This window comes from Pleuronectes platessa, chromosome 2 (genome assembly GCF_947347685.1).
Source record: "Pleuronectes platessa chromosome 2, fPlePla1.1, whole genome shotgun sequence".
Classification (NCBI taxonomy): domain Eukaryota; kingdom Metazoa; phylum Chordata; class Actinopteri; order Pleuronectiformes; family Pleuronectidae; genus Pleuronectes; species Pleuronectes platessa.
In genome coordinates this window covers 29981983-29997010 of record NC_070627.1, presented here as the reverse complement: position 1 = coordinate 29997010, position 15028 = coordinate 29981983, and the positions used below count along the sequence as shown (strand labels likewise).

Here is a 15028-nt window from a genome sequence, read left to right as displayed (position 1 = left end):
GAACACTATCATAATGGGTGTTAGATTTACACACTTTAATTTTTGAGATAGATAGGCATAAATTGAATATAAACTCTAAAGTCACAGCACGACCATTGTTGCACAAAGTGCTTTTTACTAGTTTTTATTTAAAGTTCACTGAAGCTTGACTCAGTACGCACAAACCCAAACTGGTGGATCAGATCTCGTTGCAGTTGTTGTGAACGTGCTCTTGTCGTGTTTTCATTTGTTGAGATAATAAGGGTATTTAGATTAAAACGTAAAATACTTACGAAGAGAAAAAAAACATGTCTGTCTACTTTAGCCAAACTTAAAAATGAACAGAAATCAGGTGTCAGCCCAAGACTGCAGGATATTCACAGTAAATTCAGTTTCTGAATGAGTAGATGGAAATTGCAGAAATATGACATAATCTTGAGATGATAAAAGTATATAGATCAATATGTAAAATAACTATTAATAGAAATGTCCAATAAAAGGTGTGTATTTTAACCAAACTTCAAAGTGAGGCAGCAGCAGGTATCAGGTATATTATAATTATTATAACATTTGACTCTGGTACATAAATAAAGCCAAGAAGCCCCTAATTGTTCACTTTAGCATTGTTTGGTGTTGATGTTGGCAGTGATTCTGTATGGCAGCTGGTATCAGTAACAGCCAAATTACTTATATATGTGTGTATGTCGTACTCAACAATTTCAGCACAGTGTATACTGTTTACAGTCACTAGATGCACTAAGGTTGCACATGCTTATCTTGATATGACCCATTTGTAGTTATGTAACATTTAAAATCTGAATATGTGGAAGAAGGTAATGGCTTTGGTCATTGTTTAGAATATAACTATTTCCTGGAGCCAGTCTCAATATGAAGCATTCTGAGAAATGTATGTAATTTCCCATTCATTTTCTCTTCTGACATTTCACCCTTTCTGACACTTTTCCTCATCTCCAAAACAACACATAATGTAAGAAATGCAATCATGTTTGCTCTGTGGTAAACGGTATGTAACGCTGAACCATCTGATCATAGCCGACATGATTTTTGCAATTATGGTATTCGTTTCCATGGTAACAACAATGGACGATAAAAATGCTATATGATATGGACAACAGCACAAGCATTCAAGTGAGCTTGCGGCCAGGCGGAGAACAATGCTGTACACACACAGCTACACAAGGCAGCAATGGAGAAAACCACCAAGTAAGAGAAAATGGCGGGACGCTACAATTTAGGTTATTAATATGAAACGCAGCTTTAAAACTAGGAGATATTGCATTAGTCTTGGCGAAGTTTTGCACTCTCAGAGCGCCCCTCTGGTTTCATGTTGTTAAGGGTATGAGGCCTTGTTGGATTAGCAGCACATCTATAGTGGAGTTACTGTATCATGATTCTCAGCTAAAAACTCTAGTTACCATATGGACAGTGGAAAACTTATTAATGATGAACTGGACTTGTCTCACGATTCCCTGTTGTAGTCAGGGGTGGTTTAGCTATTTTGTATTGATTTGAAGATTAAATAAAGTCAAATAAGGCATTTTAATTAATGAAAGATAGAGCAGTTCAATAAAGGACAGCATGGTTTAATATTATGCTGCACAAGCTATGCCAATAGCATGCTTCACTGTTTATGTTTTATGGTGAGCATTCCTGTGAGAGCATGGTACACTTGTGCTCCAGTATTTGCTTTTGCCAAAACAAATCAGAAGGAATAAATAAACCAAGTGAGACAACACCACTGACCCTAACCCTAACCTACAGTTTACTCTCCAGCTGCACATTCCAAACCGACCTCTATTTACCAATATTTAGTCATGGGCTGATGCACAGTGTTATGGATTATCAGAAGCGGACAGCTGTCTCTGCTGCAGTTCATCTGAACTGTAAACTCTGACCCCCATTGAGGAAGCTGTAATCTCATACAGCTTCCTCCTGCAGTGGCCATGGTAATGGTTACCAGGGCTGCAGACAAGAACTGGCTAATGGGTGTTGAATGTTCCAGCATTCTTATTGGCCATTTCATTGTTGTCCTATTTTGGCTGTAAAAGGAGGATTCATATAATGACATGTAATTGGGTAACATGTATATAGACAGATTGTAAATAGTGAGGCCATACCATAGTGGGGTCTTGAAGAGAATCATAATGACGACTATAGACACATAGATAGCAAAACCTCAAAGGACACCGGAATTCCAAAGCAGATCAATATTTGAGTGTGTGTCTCCAGCATAATGCTTGACTTTACAACACAACCTTTGCTATCCACTTAAAGTACCTGTAGGAGACTAGTCAGGCATCATGAGCCACCTCAAACTGACCATCCACCAAAAAGTCATCTGTCAGATATGAGGTCCATGTTTGTACAATTGTTTGACCCCAGACATACAATTGTCTGGGGTCACTCAAGTCATGGTGGAAAATCAGACCTAAATTGCACAGGTATCTTAAGAGAACCTACACTGAACTGTAGTAATTATGTCATCAATCCAAATTATGCAAATGTGATTCAAATAATGCTACTTCTGACAATCAACAGGTCAAAGAGAAAGCTCTGTGCAGACATGTGCCATTATAAGAAAATAGTTATGTTACTGACCAAACTTATTTTTCTCTCACATTTGGTTCAACTGTACATTTTGATAATGTTTGAAAAACACAACAGGTTTGTTAAATAAACGCTTTCTTTTGTGATGTTGCACCCATATTCTCTCAATTTTAAACTGTACTGAGTTTTAAAGCAATGACAATGTGTTAGGAGGGAATTAGGGGATATTAGGCGAAAAAACAACGATTGCATTTTAAACCAATTCTACTTTCTCTAATCCTGTGGGACTTCTCATTGAGCAGATGCTGACAGCAGTGCTGCCTTGCTTGACTTATCCTCTGCTGACTGCTCTCACCACAGCAGCTTTTTGAAGCATAACGTTCCAGTCTGTTTCTCAGTTCCTGTTAGAGCTGGATATCTTTTGAGCATCACTGTACCCAACATCAGCGGACATGTTAGTTATGTCTCATTTCGGTCAACGTATCCTTTCGGAAGCTGCATTTATAGACCAAATACGTCACAGCGGGGTGACTAGACTTTCCCAAATCGAAGGCTCCTCCAAAGTGGTACTATTCTTTCTTATCAAATAGGTCACAACAATTGAAATTCAATTCAGCACTTTCTGACACAACAGAAAGCAGCAAAGGGATGTGTAATCTCAACTTTCTTGTTTACCTTGTACACAAATCACTGTTTCAGCTCTCAACCATGATCAATGTAGTGAAATTCTCTGATGATACAGTTATCCTCACAAACAACTCCAACAGCAGCAGAACAGATTTACAGACTTGTGCGATGACCATCAACTGCATATGAATACAGGAAAAACTATAGAAATGTATATAGACCCCAAATCAATCGGAGATCAGAGCCTTATGGCCATACATGGTCATGAAATCAAACAGGTCACCTCATGCAAATACTTAGGGGTCAATATTGATAATGATCTGCTGGCACACACAGGTAGCGGGTCCAACACTATTGATTAAACTCATCAATATGAATATGGAGGACAGACAGAACCACGGTTGTAGCAGCTGAATTGGGCAGGCGCTTAGGGATAACCAAGCAATTTGTATTTGCACACTGGCCTAATTATTGTTTTTATTGTGTGTATTTTGCATTGAGGCAGCAATTTCGTGTTTCCAAGGGAGACAAATAAAGTAACCTTGAACCTTTATTGCCCAACATATTCCATGATTCATTGCTCTTCAGTGTCAAACTCAAACGGGCAATTGCGGCAAAAAGTGTTGCGAAAAAACAAAGATGATAATTTATTTTCAAATGAAAGCACTCAACAGAACATCTAACCGTACACTTGTTAAAAAAACTTTTTTCAAAATGTTTAAACAACTGGATAACATTTTCGTCAGTAGCTTTGCTGCTGAGTGACGTATGTAAGGGCAGCACAAGCTGGTGACGCAATAGGAAGAACAGACTGTCTCATTTCAGTTAGGCTGCCATGGTCTAGGCGACTGTTGGAGGCTGCGTAGGTTTAGGGTTGGCAGTTTGATCCCAGTCTCCCTCATTCCTCATGCACAGGAGTCCTTAGCCAAGAACCCCAAATTGCCCCCGATGGATGTGTTTGAGTGAAACAGTGCTGCACATGGATGCACTTAATGTGTATGTGGGTGGCAAAACTGTACTGCAAAGGGCTTTAAGTGGTTATCAAGGTTATTAAGTGGTTATCTGTGGTTCCCTTCCTCTAAAGCTCATGTTACCCTGGATGGGCTCCAGCCCCCATGTGACCCACTATGAATAAGTGGTATTGATAATGAAGTCATATATCTTTAGCAAAGAGGCACACTCAAAGATACCTATACTTCATCACTATATTGCATATACATGTATTGAGATCAGAAATAATATCTTTATTAAAATAGCACTTCTTAAAACATAGTTACAAAGTGCTTCAAAAATAAAATTCCCAAGTAAACACACACATGTACACACAAGTGTATGTATAGATATACATATATCCAGATTATTATACAAGTAGGCGGGGCAAATTTAATCTCTTTATAGGTATTAACATTCTTTATGCATGCCAGATATTTTCATAAAGGTCTCAATATACGCAAAACAATTAGTAAGGTTTTCCCTTACCAGGCACTGAACAAAACTTCCATTGCCTTACAATGTCTTACAGACTTGACAGACTAGGACTTTACCAGATCCCTAGTTATCAAGAGTTTCCAACCACTGGGACAGAAATTTTAGTAATTAAAGGCAGAAAAATGACTTCACATGTCTAGCTTCTCTCAAAGTAAGCCTGTATAATGCTCTCTTGCTTTGTCCCCCCTTTTGGTGGCTTGGATCCATGCCGTCAAAGGTCGATACTGTGTGTGTAGCTGTGTCGTGTCCTGTGGGTTGGGCCGTGGTTGGCCTGCAATTGTGATATTTTTTCTTTTCTCAATGTGAAGCATAAACCTTTAGGTTAAGAAAAAAATGGCTTCCTGCCTCTAATATAAGTCATGTTTTACATGATACTTTTATTAGCGTTTCGTGTTTTACTAGTTGATTTTAAGTTTAAATTATTATTGTATTCTCATATATTTCTGTTCTTGACTTACATTAACTATAACAAACAGATTGTTTGTCTTCCTCAGATCAGTAAGCAGCATCTGCAGACAGTCAAAGAGCGTTTCCAGTCATTCCTCAGCGGGGATACTCAGATTGTGGCTGATGAGGCCTTCATCAATGCTGTCCAGAGCTACTATGAGGTAAAGTTTGTATGAAGTAACACCTGTATACTCACAAAGCTGCATTTAGTGCTGTATGAATCAGAATCAATCCTGTATGAATCCTTTTGAGTTTTTCCAAATCCTTTACATTTACTTATCTATTATAAATTGCATCATTTCAGAGCCTTATCTGACCTCTGATCCCCCTGTGGAGGAAGAAAAGAACATTTCCCTGTAAAACCATTACAATATTAAACATTATTTCTTCATCACTTTTATGAATATGAAATTCATAAATACTAACCCTAAACTCTGTGTTATATCAGTTACCTAAAGTGTCTTTTGCAAGATGTATACCATTGCAGAGACTCATTTCTTTCAACTGAATCTGTCCAAGCAGGAAAACTAATAATGGGGTGTAGAGTATCCAAACCTCAGTGGAGATAACTTGTCTCAGGTCTGATAAATGATGCAGAGCATGAACTGAGCTCCTCAGGGCAGTGTTAATAATGTGCTCCCAGACAGCCAGGCTTCAGTTGGCTTGATCCCTCCAGACATAAAGAGGGGAATCAAATGTGATGAAAGAAAAGCCAGCATATTCCCTGTATCCCAGGTGGTTCCGCAGTGTACATTTAAAACATTGGACATACATTTACAGTATCTGCAGTGTCTCACAGTGAGTATGAAACACATCAGTTGTCCACATTGCAAGAAGCCAAAAAAGCAAGTTAAAGAGTAAGACCTTAGTCTTGTTACTGGATTACTGTGCATAGAGTATAGTTTTGTTCAGGCTGAATGTTGGATAACTGGAGTGAATTAGTGACATAGAGGGTATTTACATCATCATAGAGGTGTTGACTTTAGATAGGATAGTGCGGGTATATGGCTACACTGATAACTGACACTATAATGATAAGAGCTTTAAAGGTGTTCTTTCAAATATATATGTTAATATTTGTTATCATCATCAACCAGTTCAAAGATGATTCCATCCATTCCTTCCATTCTAACATCACCATGCTGCCCTTTTCACATTTTCATCACCTCTCATCTCTACATTGATGATAATATTAAGTGGCACTATTAAATCATATACATTATTTTTCTTCGACTCAAGAGGTACTATGAAACTCCACTCTCCACTGGGTTTTATAATTGGACATAATGCACATTCTGCACAATGGCATTAGAAAATGTTATTTTCAACATTTAAACAATTGTTTGAAATTGAAATACAATATGTCCGGGATAAAAACCCAAACTCTTCTTAATAAATACAACCTTTGCCTGAAGCCAGTCACTCTTTAGGGTACTGCATACTAGAAACTCTACATACATTACACACATCTCTCATCTTTATGTCACGGTGTTGATACCTGTGAAATAATCAGTCAAATTAATCATATATCATTTACATATAAATATAAATTCCATGCTTACGAAGACACAATTAACGTTACGTTGAATACTTCACTATTTACATAGACCTTTAGGAGTCATAAATCCATAATTGCTTGATCTCTTGACTACATTTAAAGTTGTAAATGAGTATCTCATTTCAGACTTATTATTCTGACCAAACAGTTCACAAACCTATCATCTATCATCATACACATATTATTTTATATTTCTCTTTCACTGTACATGTGTTTGCTGAGGGCTGATCCGGGAACAAGTGATGTAAAGGAGATGCTGAGATTTTAGAGGAGCTTAGGGTGTGATAACAGAACAATGGAGCATATCTCTGTTGGGCTAGTGATGCTGACACACTGACAAGCACTTCCTTATCAGTTAATGTGGTAGCACAGGCAACGCAGGTGAGAATGGTGTGATATTTAACAGATGAAGCTGGTGGCACAGGTTATCCAATTTAATTAAAACCTCCAAAAACTGATGGAGGCAGGAAGAGAGAGGGATTGGTGGACAGACAGAAATAGAAGGATAAAGAAAACAGTGACAAATGGTCAGAGAGAGCTTGGCAGTGACGGCAGCAGATGACAGGAATTAACCTCCCATCAATAACCAGCCCATCAACTATCAGCCCTCTCAAATATCAGTAAACTTGCTCTTCATGCAGTACTGTTTGGTTTGTTACTGATTTTCGTCCTTAGCTTTACTGCTGGGCAAAGTAGAGGTAATGGAATTTCCGTTTGACTTTTCACAGCTTTGAAAAATGACTCCAGAAGCAGCATGTCCATGACCGGTTTGATTTCACTCTGAAGTGCTTTCTACTGAATAACTAGTATTTCATATGTATTTTGTGAATTAATCATAGTGCCAGCGCACTTTTTTAGGAAACAGATGATGCTGTTGAATTTTTTTAATGTAATTATTCAGAGCTATAACCACCTCAAATGAAAGTCGATTATATTTGTAGTAATGTAATATGTAGGTCTGTGTTTTCGTAACAAACAGAGTGTATGGTTGTGCACCTAACTATGTACTTGACATCTAAATATTGAGCCTTTAAATGATATGCCACTGACCTCAAGCCATGATCTTGTCCTTTCTTTTTGTTCTCTCAAAAAAATATGTGCCAACGTCTGACCAAACTTGACAACATGGTGAAAGTATATTTGTTTTTTAAACAAAGTGGGCTTGATGGTCTAAAATGGTCAGGCACATTGTTTGTCCATTTAAATATCTTAATTTTTTTTCACTTTACTTTAAACTATTAATCTGAAAGGTTTTGACTTGAATAAATAAATTGATTTGTCAAATCACAAATCGTGTCGTTGATCGCAGGTTTTCCTAAAAAGTGACCGTGTCTCCCGGATGGTGCAAAGCGGCGGCTGTTCTGCCAGCGACTCTCGGGAAGTTTTTAAGAAGCACATAGAGAAGCGGGTGCGCAGCCTGCCGGAGATTGATGGCCTAAGCAAAGAGACGGTCCTTAGCTCCTGGATTGCCAAGTTTGACACCATCTACCGTGGTGAAGAGGACCCCAGGAAGCACCAGCAGAGAATGACAGCCAGTGCTGCTTCCGAACTCATCCTCAGCAAAGACCAGCTCTATGAGATGTTTCAGCAGATCCTGGGCATAAAGAAGTTCGAGCACCAACTCCTTTACAATGCCTGCCAGGTGAGTCTGATTTACATTTTGGAAAATGTATATAAAACTTAACTCCATCTCTCCTCCAGTTTTTCTTAGACATTATCCTGTTTTTTTTTATGTCAGGAAAATAAGAATATATCTTTTTCTGTTGTTACAGTCTCATAGGGCAGCATCCAGTGTGTGATCGGTTCAATTCAACAACATGTTGCAAGCAATAAAACACATAAAATTATTAATCTGCACAGTGCACACATCTAACATGAGGAGCACAAGGAGATGTGTGTGTGTGAGAGAGAGAGAGGGGGGTGGGTCGGGTTCTCTGGTTTTGCGGCTAACTGAAAGCAGATACACAGTCTGAGCACAGGGAATGAACAATGCGACAGGCTTCAATACACAGACCATCTACTGTTAAAGTGCCAGGTACTGCATCGATGGAGAATCTGCTGTTGGATGGAATATTTGTCATTCATATATGTAGAGTGTAATGGTAATGAGAGCGTAGAGAGCTGGGCTTTAGAGACAGATTGATGTGGTAATAATGGTGTCTAGTTGTGGGCAGTTGGAGGCTGGCCTACAGGTACTCAGTCTTTTGTCAGTGCTCAGGCCATCACTGAAGGCACTGTTGGGGGTGGGGGGAGATCCTTCTCAGTGTCTTTATCCTTTTATCTTATTCCCTTTATTTTTTCAATCCAACATTGGCTGAGGGAGACAGCGTAAGAGTACGGTTCGAGTTAGCTAAAGCTGGAAACACATCTCTACTCTCGGTTTTCGTCATGGGCTGAAACTAGGCAAGTTTCCTAAACAGCGCTTGTTGAACATAGACATTCAAATTTAGCAATTTTTTTGTTCGTTTAAACATTTAAGTGTGGACGTAGATCTTCAAAACGTATAGTCCTAAATCTAAATCACCTATTATGGAATATATCTTAAAAATGTTTTTTCACGTACATTGAAGGTTTGAAGACAACATGGCATTGTTTTCATTCAGTTTAAATGTATATTTATTAGGTTTGATTTACTACAAATGTTAAATATTGTAGAAATGCCTAGCACATTTTAAAGTTCAGTCTGGCTCTAAAGATTGAAACTCCTCTAGATTTTCTGGGAATTTTTTCCAATATTAAGCTTTCTGTTTGTAAATGCGGCATGAACACTTCAACATAATACAGTTCAGTGCTTCAAATTATACAAACTACAATAACTTTAACCTCAACATATTTAAATCATTGCATCTCTGACAGTGTCAATCAAAATGGATTATCTTTGTAAAAGTTAAATAAATGGCCGAGCTGTTGGACTTTGTAGACCTGTATATCTTATTACGTCACCACTGAGTAAATATCTCTATGGACATTTTTTACCTTAAAAATATCCTAATTAACCAAAAACTAAATTCTTCCTATTCTACTTTTACTGTAGTTTTGTCACCAGGATGGATATGTTATGATCAATCCGTAGCACTACTTAGTGGACCATAACCTAGATGATGATTTTTTATCATTAACCTAAGTTATGGATAAAATCATATTAGCTGCTGAGCTTTGATCTCAAGAGATCAACTTCCACAGCAACTGCAAACTTCTTTGACTGTATGATATGATGGAAAGCTTTAGAAAAAACAGCCAAGCTTGTACTTTTATTTCGTCAAACTTAACCGAACCTTAACCACAGGTGCATATCTGAACTGTGGTTCAGGTTGGAGGATATAGGCATTCCCGTGAATTTGTCCATATGGTCATTGATAGTAATTCAAACTTCTACATCTAAATATAACCTCATCTCCAAAAATACACCATTATCACGTGGCATTAAAATGCAGACCACATGAAGGTCTATCCATCCATTATCTCTACTGCTTATCCTTAGAAGGTCTCAGGGGGCCACCTAGTCTCATCTCGAAATGAGTAATAGCTACGTTGCTTTACTAGCTGATGTAGGCCGAGAGGCAGGGTACAACCTGGACAGGTCGCCAGCATATCACAGACCAACATACAGAAACAAGCAAACATTCAAACTAACATTTAATATATCGTCAATTAAGAGTCTCTCATCAACCTAACCCAAATTTGTATGTCTTCGGACTGTTGGAGGAAGTCGAAGAACCTTGAGAAAACCTAAGCAAACATGAAAAGAACATGCAAACTCCAGACAGAAATACAGAGGCTAAATCGGGAGGTGGTCAGGGACATATTGTGACCATATTGAACAGGGACGTTGGTGGAAATAAAAATCTCATGTAGCTGTTCAAAACCACTGATGTAACAGCAGCTAGCACCCAGTGAACACAGAAAGGGGACCTCTCTGTCCTCAAGTTTTTTTAGAAAATGTGGATGGAATAAAGAGTGAAACCAATCAAAAAAACAACAAAATTACACATTTTCCAATATGGCTACCATCTTCTTTTATTCCTCTTATGGACCTGTGTACGTGAGAGGAGAATGTAACATGAGCTGGTCAGAGATCAGACCATGATCAGATCTCAGTGCTGACACAGGAAAGACATTAATATCATGTGCAGATGTAGTTACAATAAAATCATATCAGGTTATAATCTGGATACAAAACACATTTGAATGCAGGTGTAAATAGAATAACCAGATGAGTAGAAACAAGTAAAATATGTGACTCAATCCAATCAAACACTGTGGCAATGCACCTCCACCCACTGTACAGCTTCAGACACATGCACCACTTAAATAAATCAGTCACTTAAAGAAAACCTTTTTTGGTAACTTTTTAAATAATATAGCCTAAAAGCTCTTTCTATGCAAGACTGAGGCACAAAATGATTTTTCTCTTCTTCTCTGGACATGGAAAATGGCCATGTCTGGACTAATTACCCTGAATTAATGAGCTGTAAGCTGAGAAATATGCTGCTGTCTGTTGCAATACAGCTCTGACAGGAGACATGGGTGAGGGGATAGTAGGAGGTCTGGATGTTATTCTGCAATGCTGCTTTTTGATCTTGAATGAGAAGTTACATTTTTATATATGCTGTTTTTACTTATTAGTCCATATGAATGTTTGAAAGGTTTTGTTGCTCTCTTGATTCACTCAACAGCTGCACTGTCATTATCAGCCATATCTTTGGAGAAATGTTTACTAATCTACCATACATTGTAAGATGGTGTGTGGAGCACTTTAAGGGGAGACTATTATTAGAAAAGGCTTTTACTCTTTTTGACTGTATTTTAGGTAGATGCTGCCTTTTTTCTGACATGCCCTTATTTCCTGTTGTTTTTGCTGCTATCTGTTGTGTTGTTTAGGGATAGAGTATATCGAGGATACCCTTAATCAACCACACTGACATCTGAAATCAATCAATCAATCAAACGGAAATGTGACCGGGCATCCCTCAACAACCTAAAACCTTCTCATCAATTAAATACACACTAGAGACTATGATTGAAAACATCATTCACTGCTTCACTAGTTCTCTATTTAATTCAGTCACTGCGATTACTTGACATCATCACAGCAACAGGTCATCATGTAATCTCAGCACATTATCCTATAACGACAGCACATGCCTGTCCCCACACAAAAAAACACAAGGTATATATGTACATATAAAGATTCACAAACTTGGTGGTCAAACTGCACAGCCACTATTTGGAATCAAAATTATTTTACAAAAATTTCACAAATTAAATAACAATAACAACTTCTTGTATTTGGCCAAATAGTCATTCCATTAATTTTATTAGAATAAACAATATAATTTAAATCTTTATTTTACTAACATCAGCTCAGGACTGAAATTAGAAAATCAGACATTTATAGTGTTTTTTTCAGTATTGTATGGTTCATCAAGTCCCTGCAGGTCCTTCTCAGGTCCCTGCAGAAAAGACAAGACAGGACAAAGAAGCAGAAGACATGGAAAAGGATGGAGGGTAAAATGAGAGAAGAGGATAAACAGAGAGTGAACTGTTTAAACAGAGGTGGTGATTAGAAGGAGGCAGACAGGAAGGGAGTCCAAGGCATTAGAGGAAACAAAGGAATTTCCACTAAGTGAGCTGTGTGTTTTCCAGTTATCAGTGCTGAGGGTAAATATTGGCTTCTTGGTGTGGGAGCTGCACTCTGGCTAATAACTGCCAATTAAAATCCAACAGTACCAAGCTACGATTAAATCGAGAAATGTTTTTTTAAGCTTCAATTCATCAAGAGCAGCTGTTTGTATAACTGAGAGTAAAATAATTCCACATAATGTGAAGCCTTATGGCTTGCTAAGTTAAAAGACAACATAACACTAAGTAACTTCTGAATAAATATTTTTTACTCAAAAAATCACTCAAAAAAGCTTCAAACATAAAACCCCAGCATACTCCATGAGGTAATCCTTTAATCCACGTTGTGAGCTTGGAAATCCCTGCACTATCGGAGACACGGAAATATCCCCTTTCACAGCACAAGCTTATGTCTTGACTTTGCTACACAGCAGACTAATGCAGTGTACACGCACCATTGAGATGACCCCGGCTGCAAACATTTAATCACAGATGTAAGTTAAGGCAGCTGGAATAGGATTTGTCCTCTCCCGTCATCTTTTGTCGCCTGCGTCTCATCTTGGATGCGTCTGATGAAGAGCCATACAGAGAGGTCCCCTCCCAACATCTATCAAAGCAACATTTTGTTGTCCCCATTAGCTACTGTCCTGCCCACTCACAATGAGCCGTATGCTGAACATCCCTATAGCTTCACCAAGACATTCAGATGGGACTTATTTAAGTGTTTACTTTCCTTAAGGTCTATATCTTAACCGGTCATTTTTACTGAGCTCTCTTCTTAGTTATAGTCTATTTTATACTTCAAAAGTCACATAATTTATTTTTCTTTTAAAACAGGAATCAGAACATGATGTCATCATACAGGACACAATTGGTTCCTGTTATTAGGTGGTCTTCCTAAATGGCCCATATTTTACACCTTTCTGGGATTTAATTTGAGGTATTGGTACCCCTAAGATATATATCAGTGGTTTAAAGTCGAACAAACATGTCCTCTCTTCTGCCTCTCTCTGCCGCTGCAGACAGTTTTTGCTTATCTCTTGATCCCCTCCTCTGATTGGATGACTGAGAGATGAGTGCGATCCTGTATGACATCATGCGGGAGAGGAAGTACGAGAGGAGACGTTTCAATAAAATATGTCTTAGAATGGACTGAATGGAAAAGTCCGCGGAGTGACTATTTTCATACTTTGAGGGTACCTACTGACCCCCTTCAAGTAATTACAGATAGTGAAAGCCCAGAACATTTATTGTACACAATATGGGCCCTTTAAGAGTTTTCTAGAGAGCAACATCAGTGGAGACCCTGTTAGAAAGGATCATAGATGAACAAGTGCATTCTAACCACTCACACACGATTAAGAGCACATTGAGACCAGTCAAACGTTTTTATCTATTTTTGGAACATTTTTGAGTCTGTACTTTAATGAACACTGATGTTCTTTTGTAACATCCTCCTCCTCTTCAAACTCTTCTTGCCTGATTTATTCAACTCCTCTGTCTGAAATGACACTTTTCCAATGATTATCCTTACTTTATACTACATGGTGTGTGTGTTGTGTACACAGCAAGTGAGTACATAAATGAGGACATGATGACTTTCACTTAAATTTTTATATTCATTAAAGTTATTTAGAGCCTTATTGTACAGTAAATGTGAGTCTAAGATACATAGTTGTTTCAAGGAGCAGGTAATGTGTTTGCAAATAATTAATATAATACTCCATGTGGAGGGTGAACTGCAACCACAAAGGAAAGAAATATAAATTATTTAGGAGGTACTGAATTGAGTTACACAATCTTATCATATGTGTAATACTAACATATATTTGATAGTCATTGGGAGCTCAGACAGAAACTGTTGTGCATCAGGATAGCTACAGTGCTGTGAAAAAGTATTTGCCCCCTTCCTGGTTTCTTATGTTTTTGCATATTTGTCACAATTAAATGTTTCAGATCATTAAACCAATTTTTACATTAGACAAAGATAACCCAAGTAAATATAAAATGTAGTTTTTAAATGATGATTCCATTTATTAAGGGAAAAAATATGTCCAAACCTACCTGGCCCTATGTGAAAAAGTAATTGCCCCCCATGATTAATCATGAATGAATTGTGATTAACAACATTTTGCCTGATTACTGCCAGACCTGTTTAATATAGAAATCACTTAAATAGAACCTGTCTGACAAAGTGAAGTAGGCTAAAAGATCTCAAAAAGCAACACATCATGCCGCGATCTAAAGAAATTCAAAAACAGATGAGAAACAAAGTAATTGACATGTATCAGTCGGGAAAGGGTTACAAAGCCATTTCTAAGCCTTTGGGACTTCACTGAACCACGGTGAGAGGCATTATCCACATATGGAGAAGACTTGGAACAGTGGTGAACCTTCCAAGGAGTGGCCGGCCTACCAAAATTACTCCAAGAGCGCATCGACGACTCAGCCAGGAGGTCATAAAAAACCCGAGAACAACATCTAAGGACCTGCAGGCCTCACTTGCCTCAGTTAGGGTCAGTGTTCGTGATTCAACAATAAGAAAGACACTAGGCAAAAATGGCATCCATGGGAGAGTTCCAAGGCGAAAGCCACTGCTGACCAACACAGCATTTCATAAAGACAACATCATAACAACAGTCAAACATGGTGGTGGTAGTGTGATGTTCTGGGGCTGCTTTGCAGCTTCAGGACCTGGACGACTTGCCATAATTGATGGAAACATGAATTCTGCTCTCT

General features: G+C 38.1%; 1 protein-coding gene across 3 annotated transcripts in view; it reads left to right on the top strand.

The window, feature by feature from the left end:
* cadpsa (Ca2+-dependent activator protein for secretion a) overlaps positions 1-15028 on the top strand; it is a 175196-nt gene that overhangs the window by 32315 nt on the left and 127853 nt on the right. For all 3 annotated transcript variants that reach the window (XM_053441612.1, XM_053441620.1, XM_053441627.1), the window contains exons 2-3: positions 5157-5270; positions 7977-8309. In XM_053441612.1, the coding sequence (XP_053297587.1) occupies positions 5157-5270; positions 7977-8309 (447 nt within the window). The remainder of the gene's footprint in view (positions 1-5156; positions 5271-7976; positions 8310-15028) is intronic.